At 52.3% G+C, this 27,688-nt stretch overlaps 13 protein-coding genes across 13 annotated transcripts in view; 9 read left to right on the top strand and 4 right to left on the bottom strand.

Annotated features, from left to right (window-relative positions):
• Positions 1 to 438: 438 nt before the first annotated feature.
• Positions 439 to 1,563, top strand: A1O9_00882 (uncharacterized protein; the record flags this gene model as incomplete). The annotated part of the gene is made up of 3 exons (XM_013410044.1): positions 439 to 731; positions 770 to 1,319; positions 1,381 to 1,563. 3 exons carry the CDS (start codon positions 439 to 441, stop codon positions 1,561 to 1,563), a joined length of 1,026 nt encoding a protein of 341 aa, XP_013265498.1.
• Positions 1,564 to 2,741: 1,178 nt separating this feature from the next.
• On the top strand, positions 2,742 to 4,011 carry A1O9_00881 (uncharacterized protein; the record flags this gene model as incomplete). The annotated part of the gene is made up of 4 exons (XM_013410043.1): positions 2,742 to 2,994; positions 3,069 to 3,431; positions 3,493 to 3,618; positions 3,674 to 4,011. The coding sequence occupies 4 exons, from the start codon at positions 2,742 to 2,744 to the stop codon at positions 4,009 to 4,011; spliced, it is 1,080 nt and encodes a 359-aa protein (XP_013265497.1).
• An 823-nt stretch (positions 4,012 to 4,834) lies between these two features.
• Positions 4,835 to 5,153, top strand: A1O9_00880 (uncharacterized protein; the record flags this gene model as incomplete). The annotated part of the gene is made up of 1 exon (XM_013410042.1): positions 4,835 to 5,153. A coding segment is annotated over one exon (318 nt), but the record flags the coding sequence as incomplete, so codon positions are not given.
• Positions 5,154 to 5,798: 645 nt separating this feature from the next.
• Positions 5,799 to 7,622, bottom strand: A1O9_00879 (uncharacterized protein; the record flags this gene model as incomplete). The annotated part of the gene is made up of 5 exons (XM_013410041.1): positions 5,799 to 5,987; positions 6,045 to 6,176; positions 6,233 to 6,847; positions 6,916 to 7,271; positions 7,328 to 7,622. The coding sequence occupies 5 exons, from the start codon at positions 7,620 to 7,622 to the stop codon at positions 5,799 to 5,801; spliced, it is 1,587 nt and encodes a 528-aa protein (XP_013265495.1).
• Positions 7,623 to 8,513: 891 nt separating this feature from the next.
• A1O9_00878 (3-oxoacyl-[acyl-carrier protein] reductase) lies at positions 8,514 to 9,314 on the top strand (the record flags this gene model as incomplete). Its single annotated transcript, XM_013410040.1, has 1 exon — positions 8,514 to 9,314. The coding sequence occupies one exon, from the start codon at positions 8,514 to 8,516 to the stop codon at positions 9,312 to 9,314; it is 801 nt and encodes a 266-aa protein (XP_013265494.1).
• Positions 9,315 to 10,760: 1,446 nt separating this feature from the next.
• Positions 10,761 to 12,276, top strand: A1O9_00877 (uncharacterized protein; the record flags this gene model as incomplete). Its single annotated transcript, XM_013410039.1, has 3 exons — positions 10,761 to 11,735; positions 11,831 to 12,100; positions 12,145 to 12,276. The coding sequence occupies 3 exons, from the start codon at positions 10,761 to 10,763 to the stop codon at positions 12,274 to 12,276; spliced, it is 1,377 nt and encodes a 458-aa protein (XP_013265493.1).
• Positions 12,277 to 12,852: 576 nt separating this feature from the next.
• A1O9_00876 (3-oxoacyl-[acyl-carrier protein] reductase) lies at positions 12,853 to 13,623 on the bottom strand (the record flags this gene model as incomplete). Its single annotated transcript, XM_013410038.1, has 1 exon — positions 12,853 to 13,623. One exon carries the CDS (start codon positions 13,621 to 13,623, stop codon positions 12,853 to 12,855), a length of 771 nt encoding a protein of 256 aa, XP_013265492.1.
• Positions 13,624 to 14,102: 479 nt separating this feature from the next.
• On the top strand, positions 14,103 to 15,927 carry A1O9_00875 (uncharacterized protein; the record flags this gene model as incomplete). Its single annotated transcript, XM_013410037.1, has 5 exons — positions 14,103 to 14,311; positions 14,370 to 14,906; positions 14,975 to 15,316; positions 15,402 to 15,637; positions 15,689 to 15,927. 5 exons carry the CDS (start codon positions 14,103 to 14,105, stop codon positions 15,925 to 15,927), a joined length of 1,563 nt encoding a protein of 520 aa, XP_013265491.1.
• A 1,011-nt stretch (positions 15,928 to 16,938) lies between these two features.
• Positions 16,939 to 18,492, bottom strand: A1O9_00874 (uncharacterized protein; the record flags this gene model as incomplete). Its single annotated transcript, XM_013410036.1, has 1 exon — positions 16,939 to 18,492. The coding sequence occupies one exon, from the start codon at positions 18,490 to 18,492 to the stop codon at positions 16,939 to 16,941; it is 1,554 nt and encodes a 517-aa protein (XP_013265490.1).
• Positions 18,493 to 18,992: 500 nt separating this feature from the next.
• Positions 18,993 to 20,722, top strand: A1O9_00873 (uncharacterized protein; the record flags this gene model as incomplete). The annotated part of the gene is made up of 4 exons (XM_013410035.1): positions 18,993 to 19,231; positions 19,278 to 19,370; positions 19,420 to 19,627; positions 19,694 to 20,722. 4 exons carry the CDS (start codon positions 18,993 to 18,995, stop codon positions 20,720 to 20,722), a joined length of 1,569 nt encoding a protein of 522 aa, XP_013265489.1.
• A 331-nt stretch (positions 20,723 to 21,053) lies between these two features.
• A1O9_00872 (uncharacterized protein) lies at positions 21,054 to 23,650 on the bottom strand (the record flags this gene model as incomplete). The annotated part of the gene is made up of 8 exons (XM_013410034.1): positions 21,054 to 21,118; positions 21,169 to 21,363; positions 21,416 to 22,119; positions 22,175 to 22,257; positions 22,307 to 22,456; positions 22,552 to 22,652; positions 22,705 to 23,319; positions 23,389 to 23,650. 8 exons carry the CDS (start codon positions 23,648 to 23,650, stop codon positions 21,054 to 21,056), a joined length of 2,175 nt encoding a protein of 724 aa, XP_013265488.1.
• A 1,018-nt stretch (positions 23,651 to 24,668) lies between these two features.
• Positions 24,669 to 26,280, top strand: A1O9_00871 (uncharacterized protein; the record flags this gene model as incomplete). The annotated part of the gene is made up of 3 exons (XM_013410033.1): positions 24,669 to 24,833; positions 24,885 to 25,060; positions 25,107 to 26,280. 3 exons carry the CDS (start codon positions 24,669 to 24,671, stop codon positions 26,278 to 26,280), a joined length of 1,515 nt encoding a protein of 504 aa, XP_013265487.1.
• A 1,176-nt stretch (positions 26,281 to 27,456) lies between these two features.
• The window catches only part of A1O9_00870 (uncharacterized protein), a gene marked incomplete at both ends in the record, with an annotated part of 2,052 nt that continues 1,820 nt past the window's right edge, over positions 27,457 to 27,688 (top strand). Inside the window, one exon of the mRNA XM_013410032.1 lies at positions 27,457 to 27,681. Coding sequence (XP_013265486.1) covers positions 27,457 to 27,681 — 225 coding nt within the window. The remainder of the gene's footprint in view (positions 27,682 to 27,688) is intronic.

The raw sequence follows: 27,688 nt of genomic DNA, 5'->3' as shown, positions 1-27,688 counted from the left end.
AGATTCGTGGCAGCAAGCTTACCCCGGACATAATATTTCAAGGTTTGCCAAACCTGCGAGACAGTGCTTAGAACGTTTGGTCTAGACCGCCCGCATCCACGCGGTAATCGCGGAGAACAGTGTTAGCAAAGTTGTCCCAGACAGCTCAAGGATTGCCAAACCTGGGATAGTACTTCGTTTTTACCCCCGGGATCGTCTCCAGGAAATCCAAGACCGGGGATCTTGGAGGCTAGGCGGCTATCTCAACATCATATATATCGAAAGATTGCTAGGTAATGTTTAAAAGAGATACATCCTCGTGACGAACAGCACTGGTCAAGCTCAATACTTCTCTTTTGCTACTATTGTTTCCCATAGCTTGAATCAACGAGTAAATCACTGCGTTCGCCTTGCGTCTTCTAGTCGAAATTCCTCATTCACAGAGGGAACATGGATACCATGGCGCCGGACGAGGTGGCGCATTTGAAGCATTATGGTGGCAAGCAGTCTCGATCTTACAACGTCCTCATGCTCTTCATCGTGGCTAGCGGATCGATCACAGTCGGGTATGCGAACGCTGTCATCTCGACCGTGCTGGCGCAACCTTCATTCGTGGCTACCTTCAACTTGGCTACTCGCCCCGATGCTAATCAAGTGGTTGCCTTGGTAATTTCAATGTACTTTCTTGGAGGCTTCATTGGCTCGTTGACTTCCTTTTACCTCTCCGACCGATACGGGAGGGAGACGATGGGGTCTTGCCATCCCGGGTCTGCTAACTGTCGCGACCTAGGCTTTACTGGCTGGTAGTGTTGGCATCAGCATGTTTTATCACCTTCCGCTTCTTCTCTGGTGTTTGGGCGTTCATGCTGATCGCAGCGGTCCCGATCTGGATGTGCGAAGTGGCTCCACCAAGTATACGTGGTACCCTGGTCGAAGTCCACAATGTCGGCTTAATGCTGGAGTATATTGTCGCGACTTGGGCTGGTTACGGGTCCTCCCACATCACCACCAGTGCTAACAATGCATGGCGGGCGCAGTTTGCGCTTCTTTGCTTACCGGCTCTTCTGATGGTTTCAGGGCTCTACTGGGTTCCCGAATCGCCGCGCTGGTTGATCCTTCAGGACTCCGCCACCGAAGCTGAGATCATTCTGCACAGATTGCACCCAGCTGAGGAAGCGCGGGTTGAGTTGATCCAGATCCAGCGGCAGATTGAGCTCGATCGAACTCTTGAGACATCGTTCTTGTCCATGTTCACTAAGCCTTCGTACCGTCGACGCTGCATTACTGGGTTCGGAATCGCTTGTGCGGTCCAAATGTGTGGACCTCTGGTCATTAACAATGTGAGTGCAGCATCCATTCTCCGCTTAATGACCCCCCCCCCCCCCCGACTCTTGTTTGCAGTACGCTACTAGAATTCATGTAGTGTTAGGATTCCCAGTGAAGAAGCAGCTTGAAGTTCTCGGAGGATTTGTTACTTCGACTATCATTGGGGCTGGCGCAGGCCTGTACCTGATCCAAAAGCTCTCTCGCCCGTACCTGATCGCTGGTGGTCTATTTGGTCGCGCCGCCTGCTTAGCTGGCTGAGGCAGGTTCGGTGGCTAAATATGCGACTAGTGCGGAATCGCTGCAGAGTCCGAACCATGCTGCGCTTCAAGCTGCCGTTGCCGTCACTTACATCTTCATCATCTGCGTAGAAGCAGGACCAGGTGGTGTTGAGTACGTGTACATTGGAGAAATTTTCCCCACGCATATCAGAAGCCAAGGCATGACCATCTGCATCTCCAGACCGAGCTTAATGAATATTATCTAGCTGCAGGTGGCCCCGACTGCATTTGACAATATCGGTTGGAAGTTCTATCTGGTGTTCATCTGCTGTACCCTCGTCGCCATCGTTCTAATACTCATTTTCTGTCCGGATACCAACAAATTGCCACTAGAAGAGATTGCTGCACTATTTGGTGACGATGTTAGCAGCGATATTGTTTTAGCCCAGGACCTCAAAACTGGGTCTCAGGGACAGGAAATTGAAGTCGTCAGGAAGGGGGGAGCCTAGTTTGTGAGGCAAAGACTTTGGACTGTACAGGACAAACTCATGTGGCCTGTACATGAGGAACATATGTTGATCTAGCGGGGCCCCAGAGGTCCAAAGCGTTTCAATGGTCGAAGCTTGATTGGTAAATTGTTCCACATGGGATACACGAGTTCGAATAGAATTTTGGCGTTTTCGACATCCCACATAAGATCTGAAGGGCCATGTAGAAAGGTCGAGCCGCAAGGCTGACCTACTAGCTTAAAAAGGAATGTTCACCACACCCAACCAGGGAGTGCTTCAGTTGAGATGGCCCAGCCGTACGCCCGTAGCGCTCTTCCCAAAGACGGCCTTCGGGACGACCTATAGACAACATGCTGACAGTTCTCGGGTATACACTAGGCAGATTTTGGCTAGGCGACTCGAGCTAGAAGTCCGCGGAGCATAATTCTTTGCAAGAAAATCCCGGGCCAACAAAGTTGGGGTTATATGTGGTATGGGTTAGCCACGAGGCGGCATAGTAGGATGTTCCAAGCACTGCTTAGAAAGCAAGGGAGGTGGCAGCTAGTCATCTAAACCAGTGGGACTCTCGGAGGTCTTGGGTGCGGGCTTAAACAAGTCGTCGATCGCTCCACTGCTTCAAATACTGCTGCTGACGCACTTACAAGCTCACCAGTACTAGTCTCAATATTTTTCAAAGAAGCTCATCTCGATCGCGCAAATTTTACCTGTGATGGCGACCATCCACAATCCGGCAGTCCCTCCGGGCTCAACAGTGCTTGTCACTGGAGTGAACGGTTTCCTTGGTTCGCACATCGCTGACCAGTTTCTTCGAAATGGTTATAAAGTCCGTGGTACTGTACGTGATCCGATCAAGGAAGCTTGGGCCCTCGATATCTTCAGCAGGCTCTATGGGAAAGACAAATTCGAGCTCGTAGGTGTGCCCGAAATGGAGCTTGAGGGGGCTTATGACGAGGCTGCAAAGGGTGAGCATCCATCTCAACAGATCATCATGCATGCTGGTTGCGAACAAATGCTCATCCTATAATATCTAAATCAGGGGTTGATGTCTTCGCTCACTCTGCTGCCTTCATGTCATTCGTTAGCGAGGCGGACAAGGTAATTCCCGTCACTGTAGCAGGAGCGGTCAACGCCCTCAAGGCTGCGTACGCCGAGCCGACTGTGAAACGATTCGTCCTGACGTCTTCGTCAGCCGCCGCAGTCGGTGTCCTCGACAGTGGCGTTACTGTGACCGAAGAGTCATGGAACGTGAAAGCTGTCGAAAGGGCTTGGTCAGGACCGCCCTTTGAGCAGGAGCGGCCATTGATTGTCTATGAAGCAAGCAAGACAGAATCCGAGCAGGCCATCTGGAAGTTCCACAGGGAGAATCGCAGTAAGCGCCCAGATCTCATAGTAAATGCAGGTATGTTACGATGAATGACCCATAGACGGGAATTACCTTCACTCACAATGACTGCTCCCAGTTCTGCCCAACTTTATCGTTGGACGTACGGTTGATCCGGTTGGCCAAGGCTTTCGGAGTAGCTGCGGTATGGTCGCATCCCTGTGGAAGGGAAAGGTGACACCTTTCCACCCCGCAGTTCCAAGGCGTAAGTCACAGCGCCCCCAGGCGTCCCTTGTCAACGATCGCTGAATATCTGGCAGAATACTATGTCGACGTCGAGGACACCGCCGTCCTTCACGTGGCGGCAGCGCTGTTGACACGCATCCAGGATCAGCGTATCTTTGCCTTTGGAGGCCGCTTTAGTTGGGACGCAATCCTGGACGCCATGCGGAGGCTCGATCCCGAGCGCAATTTACCCGACAACTTTTCGGGCGGTGAAGACCCAAATGAGATTGAGCCTCGACAAAAAGCGGAAGAACTCCTGCAGGAGCTGGGACGCCCGGGCTGGACAAGTTTGAAGAATTCGATTGCAGCAAATATCAAGGGTGTAGAGTTGAAAGAACTGCAGACGGGTGGTAACAGAAAGCACAACCTATAGATAATGGTTGCTCGCATTGGCGAACAAAAGAGAAAACGAGCCTTGATCATATTTCCCATTGAGAGCCAGGCCGACCGGAGCCCATGTTCTCAACCATTCAACTCAACAGGTGAAAGGGATTTAGAGGTATTCTTCACTTGTTATGGACACTTCTCCTGTGTCTCAGTGGATAAACAATAGAAAGTGGTTGAAGAGGATGTCGAACATGGTACGTATGGAGCACAAGTGCCTACGCTAAGGACCATTGGTCTCTACACAGAAAATTAGGGAAGGTTTTGGAATTATATAAGCAGCACAGCCCCACGGTCGGGGCGGGCCCCCAAATATGAGGGTTTCGGCTAATGTCGGACGGTGAAGGGGGGCAATGATCTCATTGTGTATACTTGACAGGCAAACATGCTCAGCCTTGCTCCGGGACCATACTAAATTTGAGTTTTAGCCAGGATCCTCCGGGTGGAAAGTATTGATTGGGAAGTATGATAGCTCACTTCCTGTAGAAAGCGTGCCGAACCGGGGAAGAGGGATACGCAACTGCATTTAATATATACCGTCTTGAGGTGAAGGTTGGAAGGAGTCATCATCATTTTTCAAGGGGAAGTTTGAGGAGTCCGTTGTGCCGTCGTTCGAATCCATGAACAAGCAAAGGATGTTATTTTCTGACTGGATAGTCGTAGTTGGAATCGATCAATCAACATCGGTTGTACATTTGTTATTTGAGGGGTAGAGGAGTGTGTTTAAGTACAGCGCACTCATGTTAGACCGACTCCCTGAGCTAGGCTGCCGCGAGGCTGTCGTGAGGTTGATAGCCCTTACTTTCAACACGATGCTCATGGTTCGGGATCCAAAGCGCTTCAACGGCGTCATTCATATTGACAATACGTTTGGCGATATCCTGTCCGATATCTTGGGAGGCGTCAATGGCACACTTGAGGTTCTTTCAAGTGCGAGTCTCTTGCATACTAGGAGAGCGTGCGTGCGAAGGGAATTTACGAGCCGATCCACGGCAGCGCCCCGGATGTCTCTGGGAAAGGGATGGCCAATCGGTCGCCCAAATTCTCAGTGTTGCGACGCTGTTGCGATACTCGTTGGATGTATTACAGGAAGCAAGTGCAATTGCGCAGGCAGTTGCACAAGTGGTGGATTTGAAGCAAGTCGTTTCTTATGTTAAAGACAGATTCTGGCAGCTGACTGAGACTCGTTAAGATAAGATATCAGAGACGAGTAATTAACTATGTGACCTCGCAGATCTGTCCGCTTGTCCACACTGATATGACCAGAGAAAGCTAGTTTACCTTCATTGGTCGAGAGCCATGTAATGAATTGCTTGCCGGACTGCTTGTGAGAATGGAGGTTGACTAATACTTACGTACTTGGCACCTCCTGGCGCTTACTTCTTTGTCTGCCCTTACCTGCATGAGTGGGTACTTGTGTAAGGTTCCAAACTTGCAACAGTAATGATAGTTATAAGGAATAATCCTCTTCAACATGTGAGAGTGTTTTGACCTATGCGGCATTACGAGTCATCTCACCCCCAGCAAGGCGACCGAGACCCCTTTAGATCGTTTGCCAAGCAGATTATAAAAGAGAAAGTCACAGAGTCAGGCGGTCTCACGATGCAAACCCTGCAAGTGTCCATGAACCAAATTCCAAGGTATTTCTACCAAAGAGGCTAAGGCACGAAAAGGTTATCTCGGTCCACGCTCTCTCTTTCAGCGCTTCACTCCGGACCCTGCAGAAGGTGTCCAAGTGCAGTATCCTATTCTCGTCCCCTTTCTGTTCGATGGAGACTATTTAGAGTTCCGCAGCGTGACTCGGGCCTTATACCTAGGATAAACGAACCATGCACACGTTGTATTCAAGTATGGGGAGTGGCCTTCAAGTTCGATGTCAAAATCCCGGACAATCTGTGGAAGCAGTTTGGTCATTTCGAGCAGACTGATGTTCTTGCCGATACAGGTGCGACTTCCCGCTCCGAACTAATTTCACAGACATGTATCAGCTTTTGGATCTCTCCACGTTCAAGAGGGACCTACCGCAAACATCATGGAATCTTTGAGACTTGATTTGTCAGCTTCGAGCCATCTTTCTGGCCGGTATACTTCGGCATCCGGGCCATAGATGTCCTTGTTGTAATGGAGCACCCAGGCATTACAACCAACCTCGGCCTTTAAAATTGACTTGTCAGTACGCATGGCATTGAACTAGAACAGGGCCGACCTACGCCTTCGGGAAAGTAATATCCGCCCAATTGTGCACCTCCTCTGGGAACATCCCGCGCCAATATTGTGCCAACCGCAGGGTGGAGGCGCAGGGTTTCTTTAATCACTGCTTGTAGGAATGGCATGTTCTGAGCCTCTTGGAAAGTGACAGGGTTAGAAATACGACCTTCTGCAGACCCAGTTTCGATCTCATGTCGTAGCTTGGATATTTTTTCAGGATTCGCGTAGAGGTAGAATAACGCTGCACTCAAGGAGATGGCCGTAGTATCAGACCCGGCTCCAATATTGCTGCCACAGGTATCGATCATATTGGTCGCTGCAACCTTCTTTTCGGCTTCCATGCGTAGTAGTTTCGCCAAGAAAGTCTCATAATTTGTTTTTTTGGTCAAAGTAGTGGCCGATGGCTGTGCACGATGCTTTGCAATCTGAGTGAAACAGTACTGCGCCAGGACACCTCCCTTGATTGGCAGCCGGAGTAGAGACCTTAGCCACGCATTCCATGGGTGCAAATTGTAAGTCACTCCCATGTGTCCAAGGTAGTCGTTGACGCCACGAATACCTTCAATCATTCCCGTGGTATCGCCTCCATGTTCCATCATTCCAAAGCTCTGATCAAACTAGGCGATCATCATCTGTCAGCATGGGAATGGGAATGGGAATGATTCACGTAATGCATCGCACTTACGGTGATCATGCCAATGACGTCGAACGCGTAGTACTGCATGAAGTTGGGAATAGAGACCAGTTGACCTGCATCTGCAAATTCGCGCATCTTGCGTAAGCAGACGCTTGTCATCTTGTCGACGGGTTCTTCGTAAGAAACCACGCTAGTCATACTGTAAAGAGCGGCGACTTTTCTGCGCTTTTCTTTATGCCAGTCATTGTCTCTGATGGCGAAGATGTTCTGCTGTTCCCGGATGGGAGGATTGAGCGGGTTATAGTAGGCTGATTTGAGATATTTTCCACCAAGCTCGTAAATGACCTTCACGTCTTCTGGTCGAGTAAAACTGTACCGATACGGACCGATACGGACAACGGGGCCTAGAGAGACGTGTCACCACCGCGTCGTTTCACTGGCAAGAGGTTCAGCCACTTACCATATTTGTCGTGTAGGCGGCGGTAGAGCTGGTTTGAATCACCCTGAAGAACCGCGAAATACTCGTACCAGCGCGTCACTCTAGCCCAGAAAGGGCCAGGGACATTTCTGGACGGTGAAACAAAGAGATTATGAAGTAATGGAATTACCCAATATAAGGAGAACAGTACGAAGACCAGGAACAAGCTTGGGGCGGCAAAACCTCGTAAGTCCCTATCAAGGAGAGTCTGAAGGCCCAAAGCTCGCGTGCCCGAACTTCGCGGAAGTGAGCTCTCGAGAGCTGATAAAAGTCCCATGGTGCAGTTCTGGGTGCGTTACGGCTATAGGGAACGCGGTCGTTAGTCGTGAAAGAGCTCAGGCTTTCCCGAAGAGCGATGGATATAACATCCCCGGAGATCCCCTCCATATCCCCACCCTTAGGCCAAGACTCACTTGTAAGACCGAGCTTGAGCAGAAAGTCCCACTGGTTCCACAGGCTAAGCGCCACTTCCTTCAGCGCGGTGTCTCTTAGTTGACCGCGCCCACCGGAACTTCCTCTCGCCTTCAGTCCGTCCAAAACCAACGATTTCACCGGCCGGGGCTGTAGGTTTGCTTGTTCTGCCTAGAGTCGGTCCACTTTAGAATATAGCAAGACCGGCCTAGCGTGAGTGGACATTGGTACAAATGCGGTATCCAGTCGTCTTCAAAAAGGAGAAGAAGCCCAATTAGCTCAGTACAATAAGCGCCACTCTCTTGGGGGAATTCTTCTACACTAGCGGGGGTGGGTAATGTGCCCCGCAGGCTTTTACGGATTTAATCGATTCTTGAGATCCGAGTGTCTTTTACCGTATGATGGCATATATCCGCCATAACTGGTCACGAATTACACGCTGTATCTGTCATGAATTACAGCAGTGGAGGCATATGTCAATTATTCTGGTTCATCTACATCCTTGGAATGTAGGAGCATACACCCCGAAGTGACATACCAGAAGCTTCCCTATCATTTCCAAACCTGCGGAATGATTCCATGAGATTTTCCGTCAACCTCATGATAGTCGGTTGAGCCCCATATCACAACAGAATCAACGTCAATATTAGCATTCCCGAGCATCAAGTCATCTTCTTTGCGTGTACATAGGCTCCGGCAGGCATCTCGATATCGTGTTCCCAGCATTGTCCAACGTGGTTTCCCAACATATCATCCAATGGCTGAACAAACAAGGCCGAACAGATTATCCCTCTCTGGGAAGGTTGCAGTGGTCAGTGGCTCTTCTATGGGTATTGGAGCCGCAATCGCAAAAGAGCTCCACAAACGCGGTGCCGACGTAGTCATCAACTACCCTTTCGTTGCAGACCAGGACGGCGCCAACAATATCGTGAAAAGCCTTCCGCAACACGCGAGGGCGATCGCGGTGGAAGCGGACTTATCCACACTCGACGGGCCACAGATCCTGGTGGATAAAGCTGTTCAGGCCTTCGGTAAGATAGATATTCTAGTCAACAACGCCGGGGTGGTTCTTCCTTCGCCCGTTGACGAACCCGATCTTACGAAAGTCGCACACTGCTGGGAAAAAACGATGAATCTAAATGGAAGAGGGACTATGTTGCTTACAAGGGCTGTCTTACCTCACCTGAGTAGAGAGAACTCCCGGATTGTTAACATTGGAGCATGCATGGCCCGTAATCCTCTTACGTTTATGTCATTTTATGCGGGATCGAAAGGCATGATCGAAAGCTTTACTCGCGCCTGGGCAAGAGAGCTCCCCCCGAAGTATGCTTGTACAGTCAACGCGGTGGCCCCTGGACCTGTTGCGACGGAGGGCTTATTGTCTACGTCACAACCAGCGCAAGACGCCTTGAAGCCAGTGTTGGACACCACACCTGTAGGTGCGCGACTGGGGAAGCCAGAGGAGATCGCGTGGGTAGTTGCCATGTTATGCGAGGACGACGCTTCTTGGGTGAATGGTGCAATCGTTCCCGTATCAGGTGGATCCACACTGCTATAGATAGACATAGCCGATCACCAATACAAATGTGTCAGATTGGCCGTGTCAAGATATGCATAGCTACTGTCCCTGGGTATGATGCTTTTTTCGAAGACCCTGGATCGACTCCTGACGTGGAGCTACTGTTCACCAGCGGTGCTGCGAGCTTGGAGAGCCAAGATACAATAATTCAACGACCAGCCCGCCGGCCCACACCCCTGGACATTCCTGCGCAGACCTATTGATGAACATGGCACTTTCTATTTCCAAGCTCCTGAGTATAGTATATCTACCTATACTGTCTAAGCGATATTCATAGTTCAACCGTTGAGAAATGCTAGGAAACGAAAATCACTGGAGATATCGAAATCCTTCCTAAGTGGACTAATAGCTGATGTTATTCACAACACAAGAAGCGCCTCATCACTAATCTAAAAATGATTGTGCATTAAATAAAAACCCCCAGAGTTCTGGGGCACCGACTACACGTGAGTAAAGTATTCACTAGCGATAGCACTGAATTGATGATAGGATATAGATGAGCGAATATGGTAGGCGGATATAGGTAGTTGGACCTCGGTGGAGGACCCTAGGTACGCGGACATAATGAATTACAGAGCAGCCAGCTCAGTGATCTCATGGAGAATAATTGTCTCCATTGGTATAGACAGGAGCTCTAGCAACGGCCGTGAGGCGCAGCGAGACCATAGACCATTCTTCCTGGGAAAGTCCAGTGATACTCATTGTCTAATGGTAAGGCACTCCATGGCATTCTCTGGCTTGATACATGTGATCATTGCGCTGCCACGGGGCAATGAGGGCCGGTGATACCTGATTATCTTGGCAGGTAAACTTCTGACAAAACGTCAATAAATGACACATTTTGGTCTGGCAAACTCGAGTCCAGTGACAAGGTACGCAGGATAGAAATGCAAGAGAGATAGTAGAGCTAAGAAGAATCCGTAGAGGTGTCTGCAGAAGACAAGCTATCATCGGCTTCTACGCCGGAACGACCTCATCTAATAATTTACTAGTATATACGGATTCCAACAGGGGTCAGCGTCAGGTCTTTCTCAATCAACTCGATTTAGCCCGCACTAACGAGCGGGTCACCTCCTTTACAAACATCATGGAAGATGGGGACTATAGCAGCCACTGACTGTGGTGGCCCAACTGAATGGGCATCAACGCACTTACGGCATATGCTGAAGGGCTCTGGCTTTATCCACCATGGTGGGTGGCACCAAACGCCACTTGGAATCAGCTATTAGAATGCTCAGCACAATGACTGATCTCCAGGGCAGCCAAGCATATTGTTGGCCTATCGATCTCCCGTCTTGAACTTGAAGGCCTCTCGCAAAGCCCAAGGATCTTGACTGCCCAAGCACTGTCTAGGTCTCCATCATTGCCCTTCAATCCAAATACTTCCAAAGACGCCGACGCCTTACGGCAAGCTTGCATACCACTATGGCATCCGAACCCACGGTCGCTGTCTCATCCCCAACCTACGAGCCCCTTCGTCGACGCTACTTTAACTCGCGTGTCCCGAACGTCAAGCCTGCGGAGATCCATTGCCCACGCACCACCGCAGAGGTCGCGGCCATCATTAAGTCCGCCCGCGCACGCAACCTGAAAGTGGGTGTCCGCTCCGGCGGACACTCCTTCTCCTGCCTCTCCCTGGTGGAGGATGGTCTACTAATCGACACCTCCCAGCTCAACAGTGAAATCTCGTACGACTCTGCCACGAAGGTCGTCTCGTTCAGCCCTGGAAGAACGGTACAGGACCTGGCCTCGTATATGACGAGTCTGGCGCGCTTCTTCCCTTTCGGCCACGCTCGCAAAGTTGGCACGGGTGGCTTCTATCTGGCAGGCGGGCAGGGCTGTTTTTTGCGCGGCTGGGGCTACACGTGCGACCAGTGGGTGACGCAGATCGAGGTGGTCGTTCCGTCCGGTGATGTGGTTATCGCGAGCGCGACACAGAACGCTGACCTCTACTGGGCAGCGCCCGGCAGCGGTGTAGGGTTCTTCGGGGTCGTGACGCGGATTTGGGGGCGGACCTTGCCAGCCAAGAAATTGTTTGACACGACGCTAGTGTTCGATGTGACGGACGTGTTCAAACCGCTGCTGAAGTGGTTCTTCTTGACAGCCGACCGAGTACCAAAGTATGGGAGTGATCTCATGTTTGTGACGTTCTATGCGGACAAGGACACGCCGGATCTGGGCGATGAGTCGCGTGCGAAGCGCATCATGGCGGCCATCAATCAGACCATCTGGGCGGATTCGCTGGGCGAGGCGGAAATTCTCGCCAGTTTGTGGGATGCCGTGCCGGAGGAGTTCCAGAGAGTTCTGGCTGAGCGGGTGCCCCTGGCTGAGCGGACGTGGGAGTTTATATGGAAAGTGCAGGATTCATTCCAGCCATCGGGCAAGGGCACGCGTTACAGGGTCGACAGCATCCTCACGGACCCAGAGAAGTCCTACGATGAGGCAAGTTCCACGACTTTCAGCCCCTCAACCCACGCTGATCATAGCATCCTTAGGTCATCGGCGCCGTCACCCCCGCGGTATACGAGCTCCCGACACGGCGGGCAACCGGCAACATCTGCCCGTTGGGCGACTACTACCCTGACGAAGCGGACCACTGCCTCAGCCTGCCGCAAAAGTGTACTGTCACCACCATCACGTGCTACCAGGATGCCAGTCGCGATGCCGCAGTGGATCAGTGGACGGCGGCGGCGTACCGTGAAGCGGAAAAGGTCGCTATTGGACAGTATGTGGCGGATTACGATCCAACGCAGAGGCAGGCCAAGGTATGAGGCCTTTTCATAGTGGCTGCAAGGACTGACAACTACAGATTATGTCTGACACGGCACTGAGGAAGTGGTTGGGAATACGCTCCAAGTGGGACCCGGAGGATATGTTCGTGGGATACAGGGCCTTCGAAAAGCAACTGAGTGAGGATGTACCGATGCCCAAAGGCGTCTAAGTAGCATTAGGGTACCAGCAACAGGCCTTTGCGATAGCCTCGGGCGGGTCGCTTGGGGCGGGCGTAGTCCCTGGGCTGGCTCCCTAAGCCAACTTGCAATACCGACACGGGGCAGCTGAGCTTGTCGCAAACGTGCTCCAATCCTGGCTTGAGCGAGTTTTCACCCTGATGGACAGGCCCTGCAAACCCAGAGAGTATAATCCACCACGATCTACGGAGGTGGCAACAGCCATAGCGCGACTCCGCCGTGTGGCGTCTGCGCACACTAGTTAGACAAGCCGGTTTGGGAGGGCAGAGATGTGGTTCATACTCGGTTCGTAGAACAGCAATGATAACTGCGCCACCAATATCGTCAGCCAACGTAAGGAGCGGGGCATGAGCCATCAGCCAGTACTCCTGATCCTGGCACCAATTCCGCACCTCGTCCCCCCCCATGTCCTCCGCTGTGGTCGATGTTGTGAGCAAGTTTCCGATATGTTTATGAATTATCCCAGCTCGAGCAACAGATCCGCAAAGTTGGAAGAGAGTGTGTCTTATTGACGTGTGCAATGTCGGCACTAACCTCTATTCCCGTAGCTACAGTACTACAGATCCACCGGTGACGGGTAAGTAGACCCCATTAATCCAGCCAGCTTCAACTTCGCATAAGATGGCTACAGCATAAGCAACCTCAGCCGGCGAGCCGGCGCGAGAAGCCACTGGAGTCGCATCCAACATGGGTTGTAGCGCCAGTGTCATCTCTGCCGGCGCCGCTAGAAATCCTTCCGTCGCGACAGGGCCGGGTGCCACCAGGTTGACGGTACAGCCGTACTTACGCGGAAGCTCCTTCGCCCACACTCTTGTAAGAGATTCGATCATGCCCTTGGACCCCGCGTAGATCCCCTGCCCTGGGTCGGCACTGTGAGACACCCCACTGCCGATGTTGACGATGCGGGAGTTGGAAGGTGAGAGGTGTTTCAGTACCGCCCGGGTGAGCCTGGCAGTCCCCTTGCCGTTGAGATTGACAATTCGGTCCCAGATCTCGTCAAATTTCGTGTCATCGGGGTCATCGAGAGGTAAAGCGATATTGATACCGGCATTGTTGACCAAGATATCGATCTTGCCAAATTCAGCGGCTGCGGTGTCGGCTAGCTTGCGGGCTCCTTCGAGCGTCGATAGATCTGCTTCCACAAGGATGGCCTCGTTAGGAAGGCTTTGCTGAAGTTTGATGGCGTTTCTCTCTTCGCGTGCGTTTGGGTAGTTGATCACGACTTTGGCACCACGCTTTGAGAGCTCTCGGATGACGGCCGCCCCGATTCCAAGCGATGAGCCACTGACCACGGCCACCTTGCCCCCTAGAGACGACATGGTATCTTTAGTGACCGTAGACAAATTACGATTCATAGAGTCCCACTCTTCCTGGAAGAAAGCAACGTTCGTGTCTTGGAAGGGGTAGTGTCAGTAGCTGAGCAGCGTCGGAGTATTTGAGCACGAATTCGACACAGACAACGAGCGAGCGATGCACAGCCTTGGCTGTTGAAATGCCACCCAACATGCGAGCCCCATTGCACCGCTGCCCCGTAGAAGTCGCCGACGCCATCCATGGCGCTGAGGTGGGCAGTCTGCGTTCCTAAAGCCGGGTTTGCTGGTACACCAGTTCCCCCATTTGTTCTGGTGCCTCCCCACCCACCCCCACATCCAGCCCACCCGGGAGCAAGCCAGGTCCTTCGGGCCTTAATACTCGTATATCCACGCCTGCATGGTTCTCAATCCAGTCGAGTCGAGTCGAAAGTCCGAGGCTCCAACGGCAGACATTGTACTCGAGAGCATTCTAAGAGTCGTCAACCATGGCACTGACAACGCTGCTTCATTTGGTTGCTTCCATTGGCGTGCTGGGTTGCATCTGCCACTACATCATCCAGAAAATCCACTTCCGAGCCAAATACAAGTTCCCCAACCCTGTCCCTGGGCTGCCCATCGTCGGCAACATGCTACAGGTTCCAAAGGAGGACTCGCGGATGTACTTTGCGAAACTTGCTAAACAATATGGAGAAATGTGAGCATGAGCCAAGCCCGGTCCCAGTCGATACGTCGTGACTGATCCTAGAGCCTAGGTACACGCTGAAGCTCGGCACCAATCGATGGGTCTTTCTCAATTCCAGTCGCGTGGTTAATGACATTATGGAGAAGCGTGCTTCTATCTATGTCTCAAGGCAGAACTTGCCGATGGCCGGCGATATTGTCTCTGGGGGCAATCGCTTGCTCTTCCTTCCCCACAACGAGCTCTGGAAACGCGAACGGAAGATCATGCACGAAACTCTCGGGCCAGCATCAAAGGACCGCTTTGCTCCCTCACAGGATATCGAGACAAGAACGCTCCTCCACGACTATCTCACGCGACCGGAGCAGTGGCATCACTCCCATAGCCGGTACAGCAGCTCCGTCATTATGAATGTGGTTTTTGGACGAAGGACTAAGCTGGGCGATAAGACGGTCAACGACGTCGTTGACCTCCAAGAGCACTTCTTAAAGCTATTGGAGCCAGGAGCCAGTTTCATAGACGCGTTCCCAATCCTAATGAAGACGCCGATTCCACAGTCCTGGCAGCCGTGGCGGTGGTGGGGAGATACAGAATATCGGCGGACTAAAAAGTGAGTGTCCCTCCCCCCTTCTCAACCCGTTTATTAGCCCTTATATGAGAATATTTTAACATTAGCAGAGTGTTCGAGATAGAAATGGATAGACTTCTCCAGCATGAGAAGAACGGGACTGCGTCAGACTGCTGGATGTCGCAACTCATCCGGTCGGGCAAAGACAAGGAGTTTACTAGAGACCAACTACTATTCATGGCCGGTACTCTCATCGAGGCGGGAACCGACACCACCCGCATCTCCCTGAACCAACTTGCTGCTGGGTCGGCTCTTTTCCCTGACTGGATCGAGCGCGCCCGCAAGGAGCTCGATGCCGTGTGCGGCAGCAACGCAGAACGCCTCCCAGTCCCGGAGGATGCCCCTTCTCTACCACTGATCCGCGCGGCCGCAAAGGAGAGCCTCCGCTGGAAGTAAGTTACCCATCACCCATCTCACCTCCTCCCTACTACTGTGCGTCATGCACTTGAGGCAGCAGCACTAACGATAACAACCTAGCCCCTCCCTCGGCGAGATCGCGCACTCCTTGACACAGGACGACAGCTACGAGGGCTACCACTTCCCCGCTGGCACCAACGTCACCTGGAACCACTGGGCCATCGCAATGGACCCCAACGAGTACCCGGAGCCTGAGCGCTTCTACCCTGATCGCTTCCTGAACGAAGACTTGGATAAACCCACCAAGGGCCACTTTGGCTTTGGTGTTGGTGAGTTTGCGCCTTACCAAGGGGGATGTGTACTACCTCCTCCGTGGCACCCAAGGTATATCCATCATACTGACCCAGACACTTCAGGGCGGAGAGTATGCGCTGGCTACGTCGTCGCCAATCGGAACCTATTCCTGTCCATCTCGCGCCTAGTGTACTGCTTCGACTTCCTGCCCGTCGAGGGCCACCCGATCCCCGTGGGCAAACCATTCTCGACGAGGATCATGAACGCGCCCTTCCAGATTAAGATTAGGGTGCGCAGTCCAGCGCATGAGGCTCTGATCCGCAGGGAGTGCACATCTGCTGCTTTCGACTGAGTTTCTAAGTAGGGTGGTGTGGCGGCAAATACATCGGTTTACTACACGCCTCGCTTAGCCTTCCGGGGCTGCTTTTTGGAGGGAATAAGATACACGATAGTACGCTACTTGGGTGTAAAGGCGGCAACAGAGTTATACAATTCTTATGTTTATTAAATCACTCGTCCTCTGATGGTTTTATTCTTAATCGGTACTTATCACAGAAGGCGTTCTAGAACGCTAAACCCCGAGGCCGTGACAAAGAGTAAGGGGTTATGTCCCCACAACTCCTTATCATTGCTAAGATGACAAGGAGTGCGAGGTACTTAAGACCTCAAGAGGCATGTGATGGGCACGCGAGATTCTTACTCTCCTCAAGCTCTTGGAGTCGATATTCCAAGGACTGTGGAGTAATTGACCGATTATATTAGTGTTCTCATCAAGTTACCCATACCCATGCTCCACAGAGTAGACAATAATAAAATTAAGAAAATTAGTGCTTAGAAAAACGCTTAAAAGGCTATATAAATAAGATAGGAGAGACCCTAAGATGTATACTGTACCGGAGGGCAATGAGTGTCCCTGTATGTAACCGCTTTTACAAAATCAGAGAATAAAAAGGATGCGTGATGTTAGTGCTGTATATAGAGTCCTATCGCCTAGGAACACGCCTTGCTACAACCGCTCGGGGACACACACACACACACACAGAGAGAGAGAGAGAGAGAGAGAGAGTCTCAGAATGTACTAGTATCCTGGTGTGAGTCACTTTCGTAACGGCGACAGACTGAGAAACTATGGCCATGCAAGGTTACTTACTTTCCTACATAGTAGCCAATTGCCCTGTGAAATGAGTGCGAACGAGGCCAACAACGTGAATGGGTCAGCACCTCGACCCTCGCCAGAACTCCAGTGATACGACCCTCAACGGGTACTACATATGTAGTAGTAGTCACGCAGCTGGAATTGAACAGGATAGATGAGAGGCGATGGGAAATGACATTGTACATAGAGTGTCTGAGATTCTTACTCTCAATGTGCAGCACCATTTACGTCATTGGAAGCGTTCGTCTCCGCTGGGCGCTTTCCGGACGCGAACTCATACTCCTCACCACCGACCCAGCTGCCGTGCAGCCCATCCAGCAGCTTGAGCGGCAACTTCATCGTCGCAATGGGCCCGGCCTGGATGTTTCGGGCCTCGAACAGCAAGAGATCGCATCGGTTTGTCTTGTACAAATCCACCAGGATGACGATGTAGCCGTCATCTGGTTCGGAGTCGGGGTTGCGAGGCACAAAGACCGGCTCCTGGAACGTGGTGTCGTCGCCATGGTAGTAGCGCTGCGTCTCGCCGGTCTCGAAGTTGTGCATGACCAGCGTGTTCAGCCCGGTCTGGGTCGCAGCGTTGTTTTGGTACTGCTGCCGGCTGGTGTCAGCGCTGAGGATCCAGAAGCGGGTGTACGGCTTGCCGAACAGGCGGTCATCGATCCTACCGAATTCGTTGACACCCTCGATCAGCTTGGCTTCCGGGTAGACTGTCTTTTCTGGGTCGGCCTTAGGATCAAAGCGGAACCGGTACACGGGCGCCCGCAATGTGCTGGGATCCTTTGCGAACCGCACGCCTTCCTTGTTGGGGAAGAAGGGGAATAGGTTGTGCGACCACACGGACGCGTCGAGGATGATCTTGCCATCCTCTTCGTAGCTGTTGATGGTGTGTGAGAAGCAGCCCTCGGGCGCGCGGAACCACTTGACATCCTCGGGTGTGGCGCCATAACGTGGGATGACACCCAATAGCTGGTGGTCCAGGTCGTCATCGTAGTAGAAGTGGTCAAGCCCCGCTTTAATGTTGTCGAGGCTGGCTCGAATGCCGTTGATGGGAAAGATCACGTAGTTCTTGGTCACCCAGAAGTCATGGATCATGCACGTCCAAGGTTGTTTAAACCAAAATTCCTCTGACACTTTTCCGTGCTTATCCACAATGAAGTAGCAAATATCTTCAGTCGCATCACCCTTGGCTTCGTAACCGTAGGCAATCAGCTCTCCAGTCTCCGGGTCAGCCTTTGGATGGGCCGTGTGGGTGGGACTCTTCAGCGTGCCATTGTAGTCGACGGGACCGATGGTTTCGAGGGTGGTTGCGTCGATCTCATATGGCAGGGCGTCTTCCTTGATGGCCATCAACTTGCCGGCGTGGTAGATGACGTGTGTGTTCGCGGTCGTCCTGGTCAAGACGTTACGGACGCGAGGGTCATCCGTGTACTTGTTGCGATATCGGCCGAATAGAGCCTTCCTTGCAGACCGCTCGGCCAGGAACTTGGGCGTGCGAACATATCGCTGCTTGAAGTCGACGTGGCCGTCTTTGAAATAAAAACTCGACACGTTCCCGTCTCCGTTCAGAGGGATGTCGTCTTCGAACAACGGCGGAAACACAGTATCTGGCTGCACACGGAAAAACGCCCCGTGCAAATCGCTAGGTAATTTTCCCTCAATCTCGAGCGAGAAAACTTCGCCCTCAAAACGCGTGTGGTCTTGGTTCCAGGGACTTACAGTAAACATCTTCGGAAAGATGGTACTGGGGGTAACGTGCGCCATGTCGAAACTAGTACAGCTGAACGCTATAGATTCCTCGGACACTGTTGAGATCGCATGCAAATCTTTCTTTATGTGCGTATCACTAGATTTTTGTTCTTGAAAACAGACCTGGTGACTGGGTAGTATATCAGCAATCTTCCAAGTCTGCGTCCGGGTACGAGTACTGTGAGTATGTGGCGCTGGACCTCGCCCCATTCGCTTTTAGCACTCGCACTCGCACTCGCTGCCCATGGAGACAGGTTCTCGAGCCCCTCAGGTGGCGCAGAGAGGCGGGTACCTGGTCAGTGGGGAGTCTCTCCCATACACACAGCCGTTTGACATCGAGTGATGTTGAGGCACTAATCAAAGCCTGGAACGGCCCCCTGTAAAACGCGCGTGGGGTATGACAGTCCGTCGAGGAGCATTAAAGGCGAACAGTAAAGGCGTATTCCATTCCCGAGTTTCTCACTGGCGCTCATTAAATTGGAACTTAATACATTCGCTCGACTCTCCCCTATAAAATGCCTACCTTTTATGCGGACTCCAGCCTCCAAGAACAGCATGACAGGGTTTACTACACCAAGTTCTCGGGCGCGCCGGTGTTGCCTCCCAACATCGGCGAGGAGGAATTTGCAACAATCATTACAAAGTTAAAGGTCATTACGGGGGACAGCAACGTAATTACAGGCGCGGATCTATCGCACTTCCGCGACCCGTATCCTCTCAACGAGGATGAACATCATCCTTCAGCTGCTGTCTGGTGAGTCAACAACGGTCACCGTCTCCGGCCTCGCTAATAGACCCAGTCCCGGAAGCGTGGAGGAAATTCGTGCGATTTTGGATGTCGCAAATCATCACAAGCTCCCTCTGTGGACGACATCGAGGGGCAAAAACTTCGGGTACAGCAAGTGCCCGTCTTCAATGGTGTGCTGTTCTAATTGACCCTAGATATGGAGGTGCTGCGCCTCGAGTAGCTGGTACGGTTGTCCTTGCCCTACACCGCATGAACCGCATCCTCGAAGTGAATGAAAAGTTTTCGTACGTTGTCGTCGAACCTGGTGTGACATTCTTCGATTTACAGAAGTATTTCGACGATAATAAGGTTGGTCTTTGGTGTTCATGCCCTGCCCTCGGATGGGGCAGCTTGATGGGAAATGTATGTTCCAGCCACCGGCCCCAAACTGTGCTGGTTGTAGACGACTGATCTTGATTCGAGCACTAGACTTTGGACCGGGGACACGGGTATACGATCAACGGGGATCGTCAGCACTCCATCAAAAGTATGGAGGTCGTTCTTCCCAATGGAGAGCTGCTCCGGACCGGACAATGGGCGATAATAGACTCCCCCAATGCGCATTGTTGTGCCAACAGCTTTGGTCCGCAGATAGATGGGCTTTTTCTTCAAAGTAACCTGGGCGTCGTTACAAAGATTGCTATCGAGATAGACACGGCACCACCAGCGTATATGAGTTTTGCAGTGCACGTGCCGAACGTTGAACATCTGGCACCCCTGATCGACACCTACCATGACCTTCTTCGCGACAAAGTGATGCAGAATCAAGCTCTCATTGTAAATATCAATCACTTTGCATCTCATGCCAGTCAGAAGCACGAATACCAACGCGCAACCGGCCCTTTGACTCCAGAAACAATCGCCACGCTCATCGGAAAGTTCGGTACAGGCTACTGGCGAAGCATCTTCGACCTGTACGGGCCGAGGAGCATGGTTTTGGCCAGAGCGGCCATTATTGAAACGGCGATAGGGAAGGCGGTGCCCGGTGTGAGGATAGAGAAACATCTCGTCGAGGGCGAGAATGGAAAGCCCGTGGACAATAAGATTGTCGGCACCCTTGGCGCGGGATTTCCATCGATGCGGGCTATGTCTCTTGCAGATTATGATCTTGCTAAAGGAGATGATCTTCCAGGCGCACATATTGATACGACATTGATTCTGCCTTCGAACGGGCAGGCTGTGAGTGAGTGGTTCACAGGAGCGCACGCTCTGATGGAGTCATATGGCATTGACCCTTTTATTGGGTGCCACGTACTGGACAAGCACGTCCTCTTCGTCCAAGAGTACGTCTTTGACCGAAGACAGCATGACCATCGCGAGCGTGGCCAGAAGATGATCTGTGCGCTTCTTGCCAAGGCCAAAACCAAAGGCTACGTTAGCTATCGCTGCCATCTCCAATATATGGGTACGTTGCTGATGTCGATGTCCAAGTATGGCCGCATTAACCATGTCAGATGAGGTCCAGAGCTTTTTCGATTTCAACAACCACGCCTACAAGAGGTTTGTTGAAGAGCTTAAGGTTTGTGTGGTCACATTCTGAGCTTTTGGTTGTTGAGCTAACCTTGCATGAAGTCGACCATCGATCCTAATGGAATCTTGTCTCCTGGAAAACAGGGAATATGGCCTCGCACAACAACCGAGTCAAAGGTTGCAACACAGAGGCTTTCATAGAGAGACGCCACTCGAGGCCCTTTCCGTTGGTCTTAGGAAGGTGGCGTATCCGAAGGTGCAAAGTGGGAGGTTGGCAGCATGATAAACATCCAAGCGGAACTACGATGTGGTGGTGGTGCTACTGACCAACCTTCCTTATTTGATCCGCAGCACTGCTCATGAGACGAGCTAGGGTGACGGGCCCTGTCAATAGTATTAGCATAACCTTTTCACCAGGAAGCAAAGAGCCTTACACTGCCAGACGGTATTTTTGTCAAGCATCTTTGCATATGTATCGAGAGACGAGGACAGCTCGAGCGGCTTTTCGGAGACGTCAGACCCGCAAAGCTCTACTGCAGCTTCGGTGAGGCAGACCTCAATGTCATGCCAGTATTCTACATAAGCTTGTCCGGAAGTTTTGGAGGCTTGATACCAGGTCAATAGTAGTGCTGCCGCACCGACTCGTCAGTGCATAAATTACACGCGTGGTACTAGACTTACCTGTCTCACACATGGAGCTGGCCGAAAGGGGGGAAAACCTGTGAGGAGCAACTTTCTGAAGGTATCCTATGCCTATCCGACAATCGTGTCTGAAGTCCTCAGCTGCTCGTACAAGGGCTTTATGCAAACCGACTGGGGCATGCGGTTGGTCAGACATAAAGTCGAACAAGGAGGCGACGTCGGTGTAAGAACTCGGGTCTATAAGAATCTTCTTCATGCGGTCAAGTGGCTGGCTTCCATAGAGATGAAGGAATGCCAGACTCAGTAGAGCATTCGTGCACTGCGCCAACGGATCCCGCGTCGAACCCCATTCCTCTAGGGGCCTTGCCTGCCAACTCCACATGTCGTTCAAAATCTCCAGTGGTTGGTCCATTTGTGCTGCGAAGGCCCTGTAAAGGAATGGGTGCTCCAATGTAAAACTCCTTTCGAACGAGCAGATCCGACAAACCAGAGACGCTGTGAGTGCCAGGAGTCCGAATGTGCTAATATCATCGGCCCGTCGCTGCCCGGAAAGTATGCCTGTGAATGTTTCCAGATGGTCCAGCGGCTGAGTGGCAAGCCCGAGCCATTGGGCTTCATCTAGCTGCCATTCGCCGTGGTGGGATGGTAGAGGGAAGCCTTTTTCCGATAGAGGAAAGGAGAAGAATTGCTCTCGAGTCTGAGAACCAAACATGGCTGCAAGAACAACACACCAAGCCAGGCACCTAGGGACCATTGTCAGCATAAAAGGGTACTGGCTGCATTCCAGACATGACTCACCTGCTGACTGACTCTTCATATACCCATTCCTTGTATATCATAGAGCGGGGCTTCTGTACCTCTGGCAAGGATTGACGCGCGAGCTAGCAGCAGTTAGACATGTTGCACTGACATTATATTGGAGCTGCCCACCTGAATCGTAAAGGAGAAAATTCTTAGCGCTTGAGAATCCGTAAGCGAAGCAGCGGTGTAGGCTTTGAAGACGTTGATGAGTATGAATGACTGGAAGGTCCAGAGCGCGAAGGGGCTCTCATTGATGCTAAAGAGGGCCTCTTGTTGGTTCTAATCCGGCGTCAGTGGTGGATCCAGCTCTACAACGTGCTTGTCATGAGGCAGACCTATGTCTGAAGTAGACAGGCATGGGACATGAAACGTACTTCGATAATCAGCTTTGTGCCAATTGTGTGCAGCTTAAAAGCAATGTCATTTTCGGTCAGATACAAAGCGCCAAACGCCATGACTTGATAGAGCAACGGCGCTACCATCTCGGGTGTCAGTATCCCTCAACTTGCGCTCAAATGGGTACTTACGTGGGGCGACGGTGATATCGAAGGTCGGCTCGTGTATGATGGGGAGATGTGGTGTCATATGCTGGAAAAAAGCCTTTACGAAGCGGATGACCACGTATTTTGATGGAAACCATGGTTGCGCAGTGTCTTTGCCCTTGGCGAAGAGGATGAGGTTGGCCCGAGCCTGCTCGTAGCCCTGGTCGCTGAATCGATATGGCGGAGACTTCTGACTGAAGTGGTTCAGGAAGTATTCATCAAAGCCCGGGATGGCAGCGACCGCAGACCCCTGATCCCGTAGCTCCAAGACGGGATCGCCAACACTGAGTACTTGGCCTTGCGACGCACTTCTAGCGGAGTGGTCGGGCAGTTCCTTGCTGTTAGCCGTTCCGTCTGCCATAACAACATCCGGGATGCTCCAACCTTCGAATGGGGTGAGGCTGGAGTGCAGGAAGTTCATGTTCTCGGGGGCTACCTGGCTCAGGGTCTCTGAAGCTGGGAAGTACATGGGTGGCACGGATGGTGTTCGTTGGGATGCCCCCTCCTCGGGACTGCCACCATTTTCGGACAGAGCCGGCACGCGCTGCAGTGGCGGGGGCACGTCTATTCCGCCTCCCGAGTCCGGTTGTTGCGCAGGCGCTGCGAGTAGTTAGTCGACCAGCATCGTAGCCAGGGGATGTGAGGCATACTTGGGTGAAACTTTCTTACATGCCGCACGATCACGTCTTTTCGTGTGGACACCACCGAGCATGTGGGACAACAGAACTTCTTCTCCGACGTATCTGTCGAGATCATGAGTGTGAGATAGCAAACGGGTATCGCTGGTGATCCTACGGGAGTTCTCGTGGCGTCTTAGATGCGCCGCACGCGTGAACGCGGTGTCGCACAGCGAGCAAGAGTATGGCCGAGGCTTGATTGGCATCGTTCGACTGTTGCTTCCGGCAGCTTCAGCGACTTCCAGCACGGTCATTGCGCCCGCGTCACGGCATCGATGTTGTCTTGCTCTGGTTGTATGGCGGTGGTGTGTGGCTGCGCAACCCAGCATCAACTCCGTCAACGAGGTTAACTTGCGTTCGATCGTGCTTAGACTTCTGTTCAAGCGGCGTACTGGCTCAGCAACGAAGAGCACGAGGCAGTGGTGATGGATCGTAACACATCTCTGGGCTCTGGAGGAAGTGAAGTTGAGGCAACCCTGCTAGATAGTCCCGTAAGGTATGTAAGCTTCAGGGTCCGCAGGGGCGGGGTAAACTTCTCTAGGTGCTCCAAAGGTGGTCAAAGTGCCTGAAATTCCGCCGTTGGCCTCTTTCCGTGCTGTCCAGTCATCCGGCGCTTATTTCAATAAGGCTAGTCCCTATTTGAGCTTGGCGGCATTAGTCATTAGTGCCTTGACAATCTCTTGGCGCTCTGATGCTGTACTCGTACTTAGCTGGAGCCCGGGCCCTTCTAATCCTCCGAGTAAATAGCTAGATACCCAGTACGTACAACACACAGCCCTTGCTCCAACCATGGCCGAAGGAACTCAGCAAGGCCTTCTTTTGGGGCTCCAACACGTGAGTCACGAACTCCCACAATTTACCAATCATGTCACGGTGCTCATTTGGCGCGCGTTTCAAAGGCGAGGGAATCATGTCGCTTGCTTAAGCAAGATCTGCAGCTGTCTAGACCAAGTTGGGTGGAAGCGCCTGGCGGGGTTCCGAGCCCTCCCCATGGGGGGTGGGGAGGTCGCGGTGCGCATCGGCGCAGCGCCACCTGCTGCCAAGCCGCTTGGTCATGGTTCCCACCCATTCGCTATCCGATCATCCTGGCAGAGTGTCAGCATAGACTGACCTCATATAAAGAGCAACTGACCGATACTGCCGTGCGAGGAGATCGAACACGTTCTAGTGAGGTCCAGTCACGATGGCTGATACGACCGTTCTTCGGGCCAGCCACAGCGGGCTTGTGACGGCCACCAACCTAGGCTCAATTGTATTATTGATCCTGTTCTCATGGGTGTGTTGCGGACGCTACGAGGCTGCGAGAAAAATGCTCACCAAGACCAGGCCATTCAGCGGCTCCTTTTCCATCGTCTACGTCACATACCTGGGCCATTCTTTGCAAAGCTCAGTTCCAATTACCTGAGCTGGGCAACCTTCAAAGCTCGTCGAGCCTATGTAAGAAGTCAGAGGGTGAATGTCGTACTACACAGACTGACCTAGTGTTAGAAACTTCTCGAGCTGCACGAGCAGTATGGCCCTATCGTTCGTGTTGGACCCAATGAGGTCTCAATCTCGAATTGGCGAGCGTATCGAGACATCTACTCGGACCGCACGGTCACGAAGGATCCCAGCTTCTATGAAGCGCTGAGATTCTTGGGTCTGGGCAATGTCTTTGCCGAAATGTGAGTAACCAACAGTGCTAGCCGGGCCTATTCTGAGAGAACCAAGAAATCCGTCCGTACACTCTTCCCGGAGGAAGGTCATGTCTTCGGTCTTCTCCCACTCGCAGCTCATCAAGAACGAAGACCTCATTCTGGAAAGAGTGAATGTCCTCCTCGACCGGGCCTTGGACCAGGTTGCCACTTCTCCGACGGGCACTGCCGACTTATTCGACCTTTGTGGCACATTCAGTCTCGAGGTCATCTGCAGACTGTCTTTCAACTGCACATTCTCCAAGGATTCCGACCTCTCCCATCGATTGTTAAAGGCTCTGGAGGGCAGTACCATTGCCCTGCTGCTAGCGCCACAACTTCCCCAGCTACTACAGAATACCAAGTATCGAGGCAAAATCCCAGGGGCCCTAGGGAAATCCTTCCGCTGCTTCGATGTCTGGGAAGGCATAACACGAGACATGCTAGTCCAATTCCAGAACCAGAGCATCGATAGCGAAAAGAGAGCCACGTTCCTAGCTGCACCTCTTGTGGATGACAAACCTAAGCATATCCAGCGGCAGTACACCCTGGAGGAAGCCGTGGAGGAAGCCATGGGCATCGCTATTGCGGGCACTGGCGTCACCGAGCACACCATGGTCTACTTCCTCTACCAGCTGTCGAGGCCAGAGAACAAGAGTATGCAGATGCGTCTTCGCAAAGAGGTGTCCATTGTAGGCACGACCTATGCCGACTATGTCAATCTGCCATACCTTTCGGCTTGCATCAAAGAAACCTTTCGTGTCCACCCGGTCATCATGTCGACACTTCCTCGCATCCTTCACGACAAGCTCGTCGTCACCCAGAGCGGCACTACGATACCTCCAGGAACCTTGATCGGCATGCAAAACTACGTGCACCATCGAGATTCCGAGCTGTTTCCGCAGCCCGCAAAATTTGTACCGGAGCGATGGCTCGAGGATGGCAGCTGCGATCTCACCACCGACCTGAAAGATATGAATTCCGCACTGACACCTTTCAGTGTCGGAGCGCGTAACTGCCTCGGGCAGTCCCTGGGGAAAATTGAGTTGTGGCTCGCACTTGGTACCATCTTCAGGCGCGTGGAACTTCGCCTCAACGCCTCTATGACAGAGGATGACATGAGGATGTTGGACCGGTGGGCTATGTTCCCGAAAGGTGGAAAGCTGTTGCTAGATGTTACACCACTAAAGGCAGCCGAATCAGAGGGGTAGCCTCTTGTATCCCACGGTTGACGAGAATCGAGACGTGTTAGACGGCGGCATCCTTTCGTATAGGAGTTGCGTCCTCCTTGCTTACCACCGTAATTGTACAGAAAATAGCCAAGCCATTATTGGACTAGGGCCAACCAGATAAAAATGACGGTTCTGTCAAATTGTGCCAGGGTTTTTGTAGTCGTTGAGAGATAATGACCAACCCTCCAATAGAAACATTTGATATCGAGGGGTCTGGAGTGCCGTATTTGGTTAGCGCACCCCACGCCCAGGCTAATTACTTCCTTTATCTCAACCTCAAAGTGCCCCAGATGTTAAGTCCAGTCTACTATGTCGACACCCTTTAAGGTCCCAGCAAGACTATTGTTGACGGGACAGGCCACATTGTGCAGCTGGTCTTGTCCCTGTACGCTTCTCTAATCTCGATGGTCCAACCTAGACAAAGTATCTCACAGGGTGTCGCCGACAAAGCTTTGCAGCCATACCAAGTTACCAGCTCTGGGTGGGGAGTAGGTGGGGACCCCAGCTGACCAAATGCACCCCGGACAGGCCCAGAGCACCTCCCCACCCCGATCCCTGTGTTCTTGCAAGCCTCCGCGCGGGGACTGAGACTCTGAGTCTTGCGGCCATGGAGCAGCGACGTCGAGGCTATGCAGCAATCGTCCCGCACTATGTCCGGATGGATCTGCACCGGACTTTGGATGTACAGCAAGCTCTTTAGACTCTGAGATTCTTGGGGGCAAGGGCGCCAGCAACTTGGGCGCCGATGCTGCGACATTCACACGGGTTTCCTGCCATGTATCCAGCATAGTTACCTGAAGAGCGCCGCGCATGCTCACTTCCCATCTGCTGAAATGTGTGAAAGCTGCCCCAAGTCAGTGTCGAACACCAGCGCACATCTGTCTGTTCCAGGGCGTCCAAACCACGCGTCGTGTGTTCTTGTAACTTCTCCACCAGTGGGCCAGGATGAAAGTGACCAGCCATTCTTTTCGACACCCACCCACGGCGTCTGGGTTCTAGATTGCCCACCCAACAGTACCTCATCCGCCACGTCCGGCTTCTGATATACTTAATCAGCCATTCATCTCTTCCCTGCCATGCTTGACTTGGTGTCTCTTGCATCTGGAACGCCTGTCACATCAGTTGTCAAACCCTGATCGTCACCCTATCTACACGATGGAGAAGAGCAACCAGCTAGTCTCTACCGACACCAAGAGTGAGATGGCTTCAGACACTCCGCCTGACCATCGAGAGATCGCTGTGCCAGTCCTTGACGCCGCGCAGATCTACGAAAATGAGGAGGTGGAGCCAGAGTTCCATGTCCGTACATGGGTGGCACTCGTGGCCATGTGGCTTCTGTCCTACGTCACGACGATTGCTCTCTTCGGTCCTTCCACAGTCGTAAGCT

Source organism: Exophiala aquamarina, assembly GCF_000709125.1.
Source record: "Exophiala aquamarina CBS 119918 chromosome Unknown aczIA-supercont1.1, whole genome shotgun sequence".
NCBI classification, from domain to species: domain Eukaryota; kingdom Fungi; phylum Ascomycota; class Eurotiomycetes; order Chaetothyriales; family Herpotrichiellaceae; genus Exophiala; species Exophiala aquamarina.
This window is presented reverse-complemented; position numbering and strand designations above follow the sequence as displayed.